This window comes from Lynx canadensis, chromosome A2, assembly GCF_007474595.2.
Source record: "Lynx canadensis isolate LIC74 chromosome A2, mLynCan4.pri.v2, whole genome shotgun sequence".
Taxonomy (NCBI): Eukaryota; Metazoa; Chordata; class Mammalia; order Carnivora; family Felidae; genus Lynx; species Lynx canadensis.
Genome location: NC_044304.2, coordinates 5,348,891 through 5,362,869, shown reverse-complemented (window position 1 = coordinate 5,362,869; position 13,979 = coordinate 5,348,891). Strand labels below are relative to the sequence as shown.

Genomic DNA, 13,979 nt, shown 5'->3' with positions numbered 1-13,979 from the left:
TATGTAAAATTTTTACATGGTTGTAAAACCAAATATATAAGACAAGGTATATTTTTTAAGAGTCTAACTTGCATCTTTGTCCCCTTCCTCCTACCTCTTCCCTCTAACCTTTTAAACAATGTTACGATTTATCTTTTCACTTTTGAAAAATAAAGCCAGTACAACACAACAGAATGTAACTGAGGTCATTGAACTGGCCTGTGTATTCCATAAAGATAGGGCAGGAGAGGAAGGAAATACTGAGGCAATTCTCCATCCTACCTCAGCTCTTTGCATGTGCTTGAACTCTCTGCCTCGGATTCTTCCTCCCTCTCTTCTCCTAGTTCACCTCTACTCCTAGTTTTCAGTTCAATTGCTTCTTTTTCAAGGAAATATTTTTGGACTTTCCAAATTATTTCATGATATGCCCCCTCTCACTTGCCAGAATTTATTGCTTTTAGAATTAATAATTAACTATACAATTGGTTGTTTAATTCCCTGGATTAAGGTCCGTGAAGGCAACAGTATTTGTCTTACTCAACCTTGTGTCCTCAGCGCCGAGGACAGTGCCTGGCACATAACAGGCCCTCTTATTGATGTTTATTGCATCCAGTGAATGAACCTACTGCATGAGGGAATGAATAAGTGAATGATGAGTACATGACCTTGGCCTTAGGCTCTTCCATGGCCCCCTATCCTCTCTGGGCTGCTTTCCCTCTGTAAAGTGTGATCATTCGGTTCCTCTCACTTTCTCTCCCAGAATTAATGAGAAACATAAGGGAGGTGATGAACACTTACAAATCCCTTTGCTATGAGTCACGTTCATTTCTGTAACGGTTTTATTTATTAGCTGGCACCGGTCGACGGCAGGTGGCGCCACCAACCCCGCTCGTGCCCCCTGCCAAGATGGGGTGGGGAGAGGGCTGGGGGTGGAGCCGGGATTGGGGGCGGAGCTAGGACGCGGCAGGGGCGGAGCCAGCAGCCGCGGCGCCGCGGGGCCTGTGCGGCCCAGGACGTCCCCGTCGCCCCCGGCCCCGCCTCGTAGGGCGGGACGTGCACGGCGATTGGCTCATGCGGGCGAGAGGCGGTCGCCATTGGTCCGCCGCACCGTCGGCTCGGCGGGCGGTGTCCGGACGCAGGTGCCGGCCCGAGCGAAGCTAGCGGCGCTGAGGGGACCGGCCGGGCCGGGACCAGGGCCGGGGCTAGCGAAGGGGCCTGCGCGGCCGCCCGGCCCGGCCGCGGATCAGGTAGGCACGGGCGGGCGGGTGGGGCCGGGGGGCGCGGGTCCGCGGGGTGGCCCCGGGTTCGAGGCCCGAGCCTGGCTCCCGAGCGGGACGATCAAGCTCAGACTCTTCGGCCTCAGCCTTCCCTGGAACTAGGGGATCGCAGTTCCGGTCTCGGGGTCGGCGTGAGGTCCCTGAGGCCCGGCACACAGTAGGTGCCTCTCCGCGCCTCGATTTCCCCGTCTGTGAAACCGGGTCATCCCAGCGCCAACCTAATGGGGGCTTGTTAGGAGAATTCAGAAGGTGGTGGATGAGGAAAGAGCTCTGCACACAGTAGGCGGTCACTAAGTGCCTTCCCCAACCTCCTTCTCAGGGGGGCTCTGCCTGGAAAATAGTAAATATTGTAATAACCCAGGCACTGGATACAAAGGACTTGCTCAGCAGAGTGCCTGGCTGTTAGGGGATGCTCAAAACAAGGTGGTCAGAATTGATATGATTAGCTCATTTAATCCTCCAGGGACCATAAGAGGTCGAAGTACTAGAAACGTTCCCTGTTATACAGATGAAGAAATTGAGGCTCAGAGAAGGCAAGTCCTTTCCCTTGGGGCCATACAGCAAATGAGGGCAGAGCAGGGAGTAAACCCTTCTTAATAATTATGCGTGTAGGAGCTGGGTATCATTATGACCCCCATTTTACAGATGAGAAAACTGAGGCCCAGAGAGTGAAGCAGTTTGCCCGAGTTGACACCGTAGGGAGTTAGGGGCCCTCTGATTCCTCTTCCTTTAGTTTCTTGCTCTCGGGAAAAGAAGGCTGGGCAGGTTGCAATGCCCCAGCACCACCCCAGATGGGCCCAGACGCTTCTCTGGAGGAATTGAGCCTGGGGTCTCCTTCTCAAGAAGTTTTCTCAGCAAACAGTCTACCAGCTTCTTCGACTTATTTGACAGAAGAGAAGGATGAGGCCCAGAGAGGCAGAGTGGCCTGTCCCAGGACACACAGCATCAGTGACGGAGTCAAGACTTAAAAGAATCCAGGTCTTTTGAGTCCCAGACGCACTCACTGGATTAAATTCGAATCTTGGTACTGTCCCTTGTTAGCTGTGCGACCTTGGGCCAGTAGCTGCCCCTCTCTGAGCCTCAGTCTCCTCACTTGTCAAATGGGGGTAATTATTAGACTTCTGTCGTGTGTTTGTTGGAAAGACTCGGTGAAATCTATCCCCCAGGCACTGGGCCAAGTTTGCTTGGGACGTTGGCTCACGCTCCCAGCTCAGCAGCCCCCGAGCTGAGTCGAGCCTTGAGTTTTGGCCCCTTCCAAGCCCGGGCCTCTATGGTTTGCACAAACCTCTAGCCTCTAACCATCTCTGATTCCCACCATGGGCGTTGGCGGACCAAGGTATGGGGGTCACGAGGGCTGATTCTCCCCACCGATTGGGGGGCTGAGAAATTAATGCAGCAACTTTGTGCCAGACCCAGGGCAGGCGCTGGGGACAGTGGAGTGCATGTCAGACTGGGTCTCCCCTTCCCAGAACTCACTGAAGGACGGAAGGCAGATGTGGGTCCACAGGTAGATGAAGAAATAAACAAGAACGCTTGAGAGAGGGCCACATTCGACGAGCTCAGTAATATGGATGCCTGTGGCCCTTCGGCCAGGGAGTTCAGGGAAGGCCTCTCCAGGGAGGCGACCTTTGAAGGGGACACTTAACAGCAGCTATTTGGAGTTCAGTGAGCTTCTCAGTACGCCCCGTGTGGTAGGCCCTCCACGGAGCTGCTGTCGGAATTTGGGTGATTTTCAGGCCTTGCTTTAGCGGATTTCCTGATGACCTTTAACCCCCAATAGTAACTGAAATGCAGAACTTAACATCCAGGAGCCGTGCTGGTTCTTGTAATGCCCAATCACTTGTAGGAATGTTAAGGCCCATGCCTGGGGCGGGGCTGGAAGAACGGATTCCCCTCTGTGTGCATTCTCTCGGATAGCCCGGAGGCTTCCCTGTTGACCTCTGAGCCGCACGGAGGTTCTGGTTGTAGGCACCCGGGAGGGACAGGAGCCTACACCACAGGACAACACGACGGCCCTCCCTCCGCTGCCCTGAGGATGTTATCTAGGTCACACAGCCTTCCTCCCACTCCTCCTGCTTCTGGGCTGATACTTGCTTATCTGGCCGGCAGTGGCCCAAGTGTGGAGGCCCCAGAAGGGCATGATGGGCTAGGAGGGCTCCATCGGCCACTGCTTCTCCTGGAGGACACAGGCGTGGCTCAGGGCAGCCGCCCTGGTGGGGACAGAGGCCTGCCGTAGCTCTCCCCAGCCTGGGCCATTTTCCCGATGGCTTGAGGTACCAAGGAGGTATCAGATGATGCACAATCCTGGTCTGTGGGGCCAGGTGTCCAGCCCAGTTCTGCCCAACTCAAAGGCAGGCTCACCTGCTCTGAGCCAAGCCCCAGAAATCCAGTCCATGGAGGACAAGCGTCTATGTGCTTGGCGGGCATGGTTCCAGCCCGAGGAAGCACCAAGCACGGGCCAGCCACACACCAGGCACTCTAACTGTGAGGTGCTGTTACCGTGTCTAGAGAGGTGATTGGCCTTGAGGGCTGGACCTGGCTGACTTTTCTCAGGGGAGTCAGAGATAATATAACCGAGCCCCTGTCGTGCGCCAGGGCAAGTGGCATCTCCTTGAATCCTCACAGCCCCCCGGCAGAGCCCCATTTTACAGATTGGGCAACTAAGGCTCAGAGGGCTGGACTGAAGCCCCGCTCAATGCTCGGCTCGAAAACCTTTCCCTTAACTTCCCTGCCGGGCCTCTCCCCAGGCTCTTGGGACCATGGGCCTCGGGCCCTGAGGACGCAGGGCTCCCTGTGGCCATGACGACTGGTGACTGCTGCCACCTCCCTGGCTCCCTGTGTGACTGCTCTGGCAGCCCTGCCTTCTCCAAGGTCGTGGAGGCCACTGGCCTCGGGCCACCTCAGTATGTGGCGCAGGTGACTTCAAGGGACGGCCGGCTCCTCTCAACCGTGATCCGAGCCTTAGACACGTCAAGGTGAGTGGTGACCGAGCAGGTGTCTTTGCCTGGGCCAAGCGATTTCCTCCCAGCCTGGGGTCAGAATCATCTAGAGGGAACAGGTGGGCAGAGCGCGGGGGGCCCCCCGATCATAACCGCCGTGTGGAAGCAGAGGCCCAGGCTGGCCAGGTCTGGTTTCTGGTTCTTCAGGAAAAGTGGAAATTCCAGATTGTCAGCTGACGTCTGAAGATTAGACGTCTGTGGGTGAGTAGCTCAGATTTTGGAGAGGCGTTACATAGAAGTGGCTAGCAGGGCAGGCCGGGCTCAGCTCCTGCTGCCAGCCTGTCTCCCTCGGGGACCCGGGACAGGTCACTCCACCCTCGTCTCCGAGATGGGGACACCTTCCCCATTGCATTGTTCTGAGAGGTCGTTGCCATGGTTCACATAAAGCGTCTGCGCGCGGGTCTGCCAATGTGTATGTGTTCGATAAAAGGATTTAAGCCTCGGTGCCGGCTTTCCAGACCCATATGTGAGCTGACCCTGCCTGGTTTGCCAACTTGTCATCGTTCCCAAGGAAAAGCGTCTGAAGTAAACCCCACACAAATTCAAATCCATTTAGTTTAATTTAATTAATTGGTTTATTCATCCGTTTATTTATTTTAAAAGGAGATAGAAGTTTATTGAATACGCCACACGGGAGCGGTGGGTAGGACAGCAAAGGAGAGAGTGTCTGCCTCGGATCCATTTTAACTCAAGAAAATTCTTTTTAATGTTTATTTATGTTTGAGAGAGAGAGAGAGAGAGAGAGAGAGAGAGACAGAGCATGAGCAGGGAAGGGACAGAGAGAGAGGGAGACACAGAATCCCAACCAATCTCCAGGATCTGAGCTGTCAGCATAGAGCCCGACATGGGGCTCAAACTCATGAACCTCAAGATCATGACCTGAGCCAAAATCAGACACTTCACCGACTGAGCCAGCCACCCCATTTTAACTCATTCAGATTAAAAATAGCTGAGCAGTTGGCTAAGGAAACAAAAGTCTAAATGACATCTTTTTCTTAGCAAGGTTTAACTCATATGTGTTTTTCTAGTCCTTTTAAAGTTTATTTATTTATTTTGAGAGAGAGCGAGAGTAGAGGCGGGGGAGACTGTGGATAGAGGGAACCCCAAGAAGGCTCCGTATTGTCAGTGTGGAGCTGATTCGGGGCTTGATCTCAGGATCTGTGAGATCATGACCTGAGCCAAAATCAAGAGTCGGATGCTCAACTGACTGAGCCACTCAGGTGCCCCTCCAATTTTTTTTATTGTGGTAAAAAATATATATATATGTGTGTATATATATAATATAAAATATGCCATTGTAATACTTTTTATTTTATTTTATTATTTTTTTTTAACTTTTTTGTTGTTGTTTTAATTTTAGTGAGAAAGAGCACTCGAGAGGGGGCGAGGTGGAGAGGGGCAGGGGAAGAGAGAGAGAGAATCTCAAGCAGGCTCCACGCTCTGTGTGGAGGGCTTGATCCCACGACCCTGGGATCATGACCTGAGCCGAAATCGAGAGTCGGATGCTCAACTGACTGAGCCACCCAGGTGCCCAGCCTTGAAACACTTTACCAAAAAAAAATTTTTTTTTTAATGTTTATGTATTTTTGAGAGAGAGAGTGTGAGCAGGGAAGGGGTAGAGAGAGAGGGAGACCTAGAATCCGAAGCAGGCTCCAGGCTCCGAGCTGTCAGCACAGAGCCTGACGAGGGGCTCGAACTCATGAACCGCGAGACCATGACCTGAGCCGAAGCTGGACGCTTAACTGACTGAGCCCCCCGGGCGCCCCAGAAACAGTCGAGTTCAGTGGCGTTAGGCACACTCACGGGTGTACCGCCATCCCCACCATCCATCTCCAGAACTTTCTCATCTTCCCAAACTGAACCTCTGTCCCCATGACACCCTGCCTGGCACCTGCCATCTACTTTCTCTGTGAACTTGACTCCTCCAGGGAGCTCATCTAAATGCATTCGTACAGTAGTTTTTCCGGTGACTGGCTCGTTTCACTGAACTCAGTGTTTTCCATACTCATCTGTGTCGTAGGGTGTGTCAGAATTAATTCATAAGTCATTCATTCAAACCTCAAAAGAAGCAGATGGGAGCCTCACAGTGCTTTGGAGGAGGCTCGCTGCCATTCACCCTCCAAGTCTCCGCCTGATGTCACTTCCTGAGGAAGCCTGACCTGAGCCCAGATGATGTGGAGAGTGCCCTGGGCGTCCTCCAGGGCGTGGGTTTTTATGTGTGCATCTCCACAAGCCCCCTTGAAGGCAGGACAGAGTCTGTGCTGGTCAAGCCAGGCTGGGGGCCGGGGACATTTGGTGGGGTTGGGGGCCTAGGAAAAGGCTGACCAAAGCTGGGGTCTCCCTCCGTGGGGTTTCTGAGAGGCACAGAGTGCCTCCCTCACCCCACCCTCCCTCCTGACACCTGGGAAGACTGAGACCCAGAGGGAGGCGGTCACCTGCCAGTGTCACTGAGCGTTGCCGAGGCCTGAACCCAGGACTCCTGCTTGGGTTGGGGGAGCAGGGGGAGAAGCTGGTTCGGCCCCGCCAGACATTCCTGCGGTCCTCATAGGTGGGGCAAGCGACAGGCAGCAAAGAGTCCCTCTGTGACCCCGCTAATGGTCAGGAGACCACTTGTCCCTCTTGATCTGCCCCTTGGCCTCTCTGCTCATAGCTTCTCCCCTCTGATTTTGTTTTTGTTTTTGTTTTTTGCTTTTTTTTTTTTAAAGTCATCTCCACACCCAGCACGGGGCTCGAACTGACGACCCTGAGATCAAGAGTTGCACACATGCTCCACCAACTGAGCCAGCCAGGCACCCCTCCCCTTTGATGTTTGGTACAGCTCAGCCCAAGCCCGTCCGGGCCGAAGACCAGGGCACAGCCACCTTCCCAGAGAGGAGGCTGCTGTTTGTCTAAAGGGCTTTTATCATCCTGAGCCTTTGGCCCTCTGCCCACCAGTCTGTGAGCAAGCCCAGGCCCTTCTCGAAGCTTCCCAGAGCATTTCCCCAGCCCTTCCTCCTAGCCATCCCCTGCCGTCTCTTCCGCATGGCTTCTGCCTGCTTCCCTGCTCATTCTCTCCCTTCTCTGGCTCTTGGCATGTGCTCTGGGCAGCGCCACTGAGCCCCCCCCCCCCCGCCACTCCCCCAGTCCGTTCCCTTGTCATCTGTGTCATATGTGTTCTTTTCCTGCCAGGACTTCATGAGCAAGGCCCATTTCTCTTGCCCTGCCATCTGGAACAGGCAGTGTAGCTGCTCAGGGTGCACGGGCCCTGGAGCTCAAACAGGTCCGGGACGTCCTGGGAATTAATTCCTGAAAAACCCCCGCTTCACGGGCTGCTAGCTGTGTGAGTTCCCACAAGCGGGGTCACCCCGCGGTGCCTCAGTTTCCCCATCTGTGAAAGGAGGGCAAAACCAGCACCGTCCTCACAGGCTCCCCACGAGACTAGCAGATTGGCCCACGTGCTGTGCTTGGAATACCTCACAGTCCGTAATAAGCCCTCTGTGATAAAGCAGGTTTCATTTTGTGTTGTCTCCTCCAAACTGGCTCTTCCAAAATAGGGTTCCCCGGGACAGACCCCCCCCCCCCCCCAACTGACGTGGCTCTCTTCCTCAAGGTTCTCGTCCCTTCCACTTCCTGGAGTTGGTTTTTCCGGAGCAGGGATTCCTTTTCCTGTTAACTCTGGGCAAGGGGAGTGTGGGGTCGGGGTGGAGCCGGGCACGGCCTTTTGACATCGTCGGGGAAGGCAGCTGCCGGGCACAGGATTGATGAGAAAGTAGCCATGAGGGTCCGCTCGGGGTTTCGGCTTCAAGGCAGCCAGGCTCTGCCCCCCCAGCAGGAGACACCGAGCAAAGGATAAAAAACAGTTTCTGAGGGGAAACTGGTGTTCTCTGGAAAACAGCCTCCCTGCTCCGCCTCCTTCGTGTGTTCCTGCAGTCCTGTCTCTCGGCAGAAATGTCTGGAAAACAATGACTCATGTGCTGGACAACCTCTGCGCCCACCAAGGCCACACCCCCGGTCCTGAGCTGCCCCAGGAAGGCCCCAGTATCCCCAGAGACCAGGCTGGCGCTGAGACTTCCCTGAAGTGGCGTCTTCTGAGCCCAGGACACGGGAGCAGGGGAACCACTCTCCCTGGATACACAGGTTTCTCAGGTAGCATGGTCTTCAGGCGTGGCTCGATCCAGAGCCTCCGATGGTGTCTTTGAGAGAGCAGGGTCTTTCCTGTTGCCCGGCTCAGCTTTCCTCTGTTTGGCATCATTCACAGACTCCACGTGGAGACCAGACTGCTGCCAGCCGCTCCAGACTTACATCAGCCTGGCTGTCTATAGCTGGGAGTTTAGGGGCGACAAAAAAAAAAAAAAAAAAAAAAAAAAAAAAAAAAAGAATTTCAGGAATTAATCCCCAGTGACTCTGATTGCATCACACATGCCGTTCCCTGAATCAGTCCCAACGACCAGGGGTGTGTGGTGTTCTAACTGGTGAGGCCTGAGGTCATCGGGGCTGTTGTCAGCTCTGCTCCAGTCCCGGAGGACCAAGAGTCGAGAGTGGGTTGGTTGCTTCGGACAATTAGGAGAGTATTGGCAGGAAAAGGAGGCTGGATGCGTAGGAGCAAGAGGGCTCACCTTGGGGCTAAAAACGTGCCACAGGAACCCCGGGGAGGGAGCACATCGCCGCACCTCTGGGAATCCGGGAAGGCTTTACGAAGGAAAGGAGTTCGGAGCTGGGCGTTGAAGGATGAGTAGGAGTTTGCCGAGTGGCAGGAGACGGGCAACCCAGCTCGTGATCCAGTGGGGAGTGAGGCAGGCATAGGCAGGCAGCTTGCTCATGTGCCTTATCTCTGTGCCTAGCGATGGTCCCTTCTGCCGGATCTGCCATGAGGGAGCCAACGGGGAGAGCTTGCTGTCTCCCTGTGGTTGTACTGGCACGCTGGGCGCCGTGCACAAGAGCTGCCTGGAGAAGTGGCTCTCCTCGTCCAACACCAGCTACTGCGAGCTGTGCCACACGGAGTTTGCAGTGGAGAAGCGGCCCCGGCCCCTCACAGAGGTATGCTTGCGAGCCTGAGGTTGGAGTGGGCAGAGGGAAGGCGGGCAGGCATGGGGCCGGAGGAGGGAACTGCATGGGAAGATCCTCCTCTATGGGACGGACCTCCCTTCTGCCCCCTGCCCCCACGGTGGATTCAGCTGCTGGGGGTGGGGAACCCTGTGCCCCCTCCCTCATTTGGTCACCCCTGAAGCTGAGACCTGAAGAATGAGGAGCCGGCGATGCCCAGGCACCCGGCCTGGGGAAGGGCAGTCCTGGCAGAGGGCACAGCAAGTGCCAAGGCCCTGGGGCCAGGACGAGTTTGCTGTTCGTGGGGAAGCCTAGGCGGCCGGAGTGAAGCGAGGCACAGGAGGAGGATAGCGACCTGGAAGGAGGTGGCGGCAGCCACTCCGGGCTTAGCGGGCTGTGCCCAGGAGCTTAGACTTCAGCGTGAGCGTCACGGGTCGGGACTGAGATGAGCACTGTCGGACGCGGTGGCTGCCACACTGCTCCCCAGAGTACCGCTGGCCGCTTGGATGCCCTCGGGCTCCTCTGGGCTTGGCTTGGAAGGGGGCAGCAGAGCGCTGCAGAGTGAGGTCTCTGGGCTCCTGCAAAGGCCCCTGGCCCCACCTGGGAGCTGGGCTCTTAGGAGAACACTAGGTGGGGGAGGCAGCCCTTGCCTGCCCCGCCCCCTGCCCCCTCGCTCTTGTGCTCCAGCCATGTGGGCCTCCTCCCTGCTGTACCTTGTCCAGGCCGCAGGCTCCGACATCAGGGCCTCTGCATTTGCTGTTCTGCGGCCTGGGGCCCCGTCTCCCCCATTCTTAAACATTTATTTATTTTTGAGACAGAGAGAGTCAGAGCATGAACGGGGGAGGGGCAGAGAGAGAGGGAGACACAGAATCGGAAGCAGGCTCCGGGCTCTGGGCCATCAGCCCAGAGCCCGACGCGGGGCTTGAACTCACGGACCGTGAGATCGTGACCTGAGCCGAAGTCGGACGCTTAACCGACTGAGCCACCCAGGGGCCCTCCCCCATTCTTCACATGGCTGCTTCCGCTCATCGGGTCAGCTCACTCTCGCCTCCTCAGCAAGGTCATCCCCTCCCTGGCCATCCACCCCGTTTCATCCCTCCCGCACCAGCCCAGAAGCTCTGGGAAGGTGGGGACCTTCCTGTTCCATGCACCAGAACCACCACGAGCGAAGCCCATTTCTCTTGCCCCTTCATCTGTGGCGGGCAGTGTAGCGTAGCGGCCAAGGGCACGCAGGCCCTGGGGCAAGACTTCCTGGGGTCCGGTTCTGGCTTTGTGGGTGACTAGCTGCGTGAGTTTGCACAGATGAGTCAGTCCCCCTGTGCCCCCAGTTTCCCCCTGCCTGTACAGTGTCTCGTTGTACGCAGGCTCAGTAAGTATTTGGAGGAAGGGAAGGGCAGAGGGAGGCGCCAGGCAGGGGGCTGGTCCCGCAGGCCCCACCAGTCAAGATGGGCCTGGACCCCATCCCCAGGCCGGGACTGGTGGGGCTGCCGCGTGTAGCCCGCCTCAGCAGCTCGTTCCCCCACCCCCGCAGTGGCTGAAGGACCCGGGGCCTCGGACGGAGAAGCGGACGCTGTGCTGTGACATGCTGTGCTTCCTGTTCATCACGCCCCTGGCTGCCATCTCGGGCTGGCTGTGCCTGCGCGGGGCCCAGGACCACCTCCGGCTCCACAGCCGGCTCGAGGCCGTGGGGCTCATCGCGCTCACCATCGCCCTGTTCACCATCTACGTCCTCTGGACGCTGGTGAGTGCTGCCAGCCGGAGAGCAGGCATCTGGGGGGCTGTGGCTCAGAGCAGTCAGGCCAGGGGTTTGGTCAATGGCTTGGGGGCCTTCCTGCCCGCCTCTGCCTCTGCCTCTGCCTCTGCCTCTGCCTCTGCCTGGGTGGGAGCAATTCCCAGCATCTCGTGGTGCTCCGGATTCTGAGCCCAACCAAGGTCCAGGAAAGCCACAAGTCAAGTGTGAGCCTCCACTGCAAGGAGGTGAGGGCACCTGATCGGCTCCGTTGTGTGTAAGCCCTGCCGTACACGAGCCCAACAAGACTGGCTGGGGTTAGGGGAAAGGGAGGCTGGGAGGGTGAGAGGGAGAGCGAGACCAGAAGACTGGGAGAGAAAGAGCAGGAAAATGAGAGAGATAGACAGGAACAGGCTTCCAGCAGCCATGAGGACCCTCGCTCAGAGAGGATCCCTGGTCTTCCCTCTTAGGTATGACCACTTGTGTCTAGGTGTGGGGGCGTTCCCCCCCCCCCCCGCAAACACTGTTTTCCATGGCATCCACTTGCATTTTTTTAAACATACAAATAGTATGAAACCATAGGTATTGCTTTGCAGTCTGCTTGTTTTCACTTTGCTAACGTCCTTTAAAAAAGAAAGGCAGCTGCCCAACAGGGATTCATGGTCTGGATGTACCGTATTTATTGAACTAATCCCTTTTAATGGACACTGGATGCTTTCCAATCTGTTTTTCTCCCCCCTTCCTTCCTTCCTTCTGTCCTTCCTCCTCCTTTTTTTTTTTTTTTTTCTTTTTCTTTTTGCTGTTACCAGCAGTGTTGCTTTGGGCACCTTGTGTGCAAATGCTTCTCAGAACTTGCTTGATCAAAGACTGTGAACCGTTGACATTGATTTAAAAAAAAATTTTTATAGACTCTATTTATGTATTAGGGCAGCTTTAGGTTCACAGCAAAATTGAGCAGAATATCCAGAGAGTTCTCGGATATCCTCATCCCCATACACGGCCTCCCCTGCTATCAACATGGCACCAGAGACGACAGGCCGTTTGTCGCAAGAGATGAACTTATATTGACACATCATTCTCATCCAAAGCCCATGGATTACATTAGACTTCATACTTCGAGCTGTACATTCATTCTATGGGGTTTGGACAGATGTGTAGTAAATGCATCTATCATTATAGCGTATGTTATATACGGTAGTTATATACAGTAGTTACATAGTTATAACGTACGTACAGAGTAGTTATAAACAGTAGTTATATACGTTACAGTGTGTGTATAGTTTCGCTGCTCTTAAAAATCCTCTGTGCTCCGCCTGTTCATTCCTCCCTTCCCTCAACTCCTGGCACCACTGATCCTTTTACTGTCTCCGTAGATTCTTCTTTCCAGAACGTCATAGAGTTGGAATCCTACAGCGCGTAGCCCTTCAGACTGGTTCCTTTCACTTCGTAGTATGCATTTAAGGTTTCTCCGTGTCTTTTCATGGCTGGAGAGCTCATTTCTTTTTAGCGCCGAGTAATATTCCCTTGTCCGGATGCCCCCCAGTTTGTCCATTCACTTACTGAAGGACGTCTTGATGGCTTCCGAGTTTTGGTGACTGTATGACCCACTGACATTTAATCCCTTCCGAGAGACTGTACTACTTGGGTCCCATCCTGAGAGAAACAGAAAGGGAGCTCCTTGCTCCCTGCTGCAGGGCCCTGCATTTTTGCAGGGGTCCAGAAGGTCAGTGGGGAGCTTTCCAAGGAGAGTGAATGGGTGTATGTACACAGTCTGTATGAGAAACATATGGACACTGTCCCTGCTTCTGGAAGCATGAGCCCAGCCCTGGTTTGGGCCAAAGCAGGTGCCCCAGGGGCTCAGTGTTCCTCCCTTGGGGGTGGAGACCAGCCGGCTGGCATTCCCAACCACCCCCCCACACTGCCCTGTAGGTCTCCTTCCGCTACCATTGCCAGCTGTATTCCGAGTGGAGAAGGACCAACCAGAAAGTTCGCCTGAAGATCCGGGATGCAGACGGCTCTGAGGGCACCCCGCACTCCTCGCTGGCAGCTGGACTCCTGAAGAAGGTGGCAGAGGAGACACCCGTGTGAAGGCCGGGCCAGCAGGGCCAGAGACAGCTGGCGACGCCCTGGTATTTGGAAGGACGAAATTGCCTGACCCTTCCTGCACGGCCAGAATGCTTTTGAGGCCAAGAGCCACCGAGCGGAGCTGGTTCTGTGATCCCACACGAAGATGTTTTCCAATTGTTTTGCACACCGTCGTACCTGAGGACAGATGGACGTGGTCCTGAGCTATGGACGGAGCAGGCACCCTGATCTCGTCCTGAGGTCCACCCGGCCCCTTGTGGGCCAGCAGCCGTGGCCATAGGTGAACCAGGGCGCCCATGGGGCTGGGAGGTTCCGCAAGCTTCTTGCGCTTCTCTGCACCCAGCAGGCTCGCTTTCCTGGCACCCTCGACTTTATAAAGTTGCACTGCGTTTCAAAAACCCACCCTGAACGAATAAAAGGAGCCCTTGCTGGACAAAACGGACTTGTCAGTTACGTTTCTGAACCCAGGCCTCGAAGGGAGGCCCCTGGGACCTGAAGGGAGTTAGGGACCATACAGAGGTTCAAAAAAACCTAACTGAACCCTCAGCTGGTTTGAAGGGATCTGTTGCGCCACACCGGAAGCAGCAAAGCCTGAGTGTTCAAGTGAAGAGCAGGGAGCAGGGTTATATAATAAATGACTTAAAATAAATAGTTGTAAGAACAGTTCCCACTTACTTTGCACATAGAGTGGACCACGCATCTTACGGATCAGACCGGGGCTCAGAGCGGGGAAGCCTGTGTCCAAGGCCCCCACGGCTCTAGGAAGTAGAGTGAGGGTTGACCCCCAGTCCGCATGGCCCCCTGTGCTGAGCTTTCCGCTTCCCCTTCCGGGAGGACTCGGGAAAGGAAGAAAAATATGGTCATGGTAGTAACAGCACCTACTTCTTG

At 55.3% G+C, this 13,979-nt stretch overlaps 1 protein-coding gene and 1 long non-coding RNA gene across 3 annotated transcripts; one reads left to right on the top strand and one right to left on the bottom strand.

Moving 5' to 3' along the window:
* The first annotated feature begins 1,102 nt into the window (after window positions 1-1,102).
* Window positions 1,103-13,529, top strand: MARCHF2 (membrane associated ring-CH-type finger 2). 2 transcript variants are annotated; one of them, XM_030293707.1, is made up of 5 exons: window positions 1,103-1,226; window positions 4,004-4,231; window positions 9,076-9,271; window positions 10,788-11,018; window positions 12,936-13,529. In XM_030293707.1, the coding sequence occupies exons 2-5, from the start codon at window positions 4,056-4,058 to the stop codon at window positions 13,092-13,094; spliced, it is 762 nt and encodes a 253-aa protein (XP_030149567.1). In that variant the 5' UTR covers window positions 1,103-1,226; window positions 4,004-4,055; the 3' UTR covers window positions 13,095-13,529. The 2 variants fall into 2 exon arrangements, with proteins under 2 accessions (XP_030149567.1, XP_030149572.1); XM_030293712.1 differs by having other exon boundaries at window positions 1,104-1,226; window positions 10,809-11,018.
* On the bottom strand, window positions 1,128-3,226 carry LOC115499745. The gene is made up of 2 exons (XR_003964283.1): window positions 2,733-3,226; window positions 1,128-1,484 (listed from the first exon to the last, which is right to left on the bottom strand). It is a non-coding gene; the product is annotated as an uncharacterized LOC115499745 (long non-coding RNA).
* Window positions 13,530-13,979: the final 450 nt, after the last annotated feature.

Bases quoted from the DNA above. Each gene is read 5' to 3' on its own strand.
- MARCHF2 (XM_030293707.1), top strand. From the start codon at position 4,056: ATGACGACTGGTGACTGCTGCCACCTCCCTGGCTCCCTGTGTGACTGC. The intron at 4,232-9,075 runs GTGAGTGGTGAC...CTCTGTGCCTAG, and splicing joins CGAGCCTTAGACACGTCAAG to CGATGGTCCCTTCTGCCGGA. The intron at 9,272-10,787 runs GTATGCTTGCGA...CCGCCTCAGCAG, and splicing joins GGCCCCGGCCCCTCACAGAG to CTCGTTCCCCCACCCCCGCA.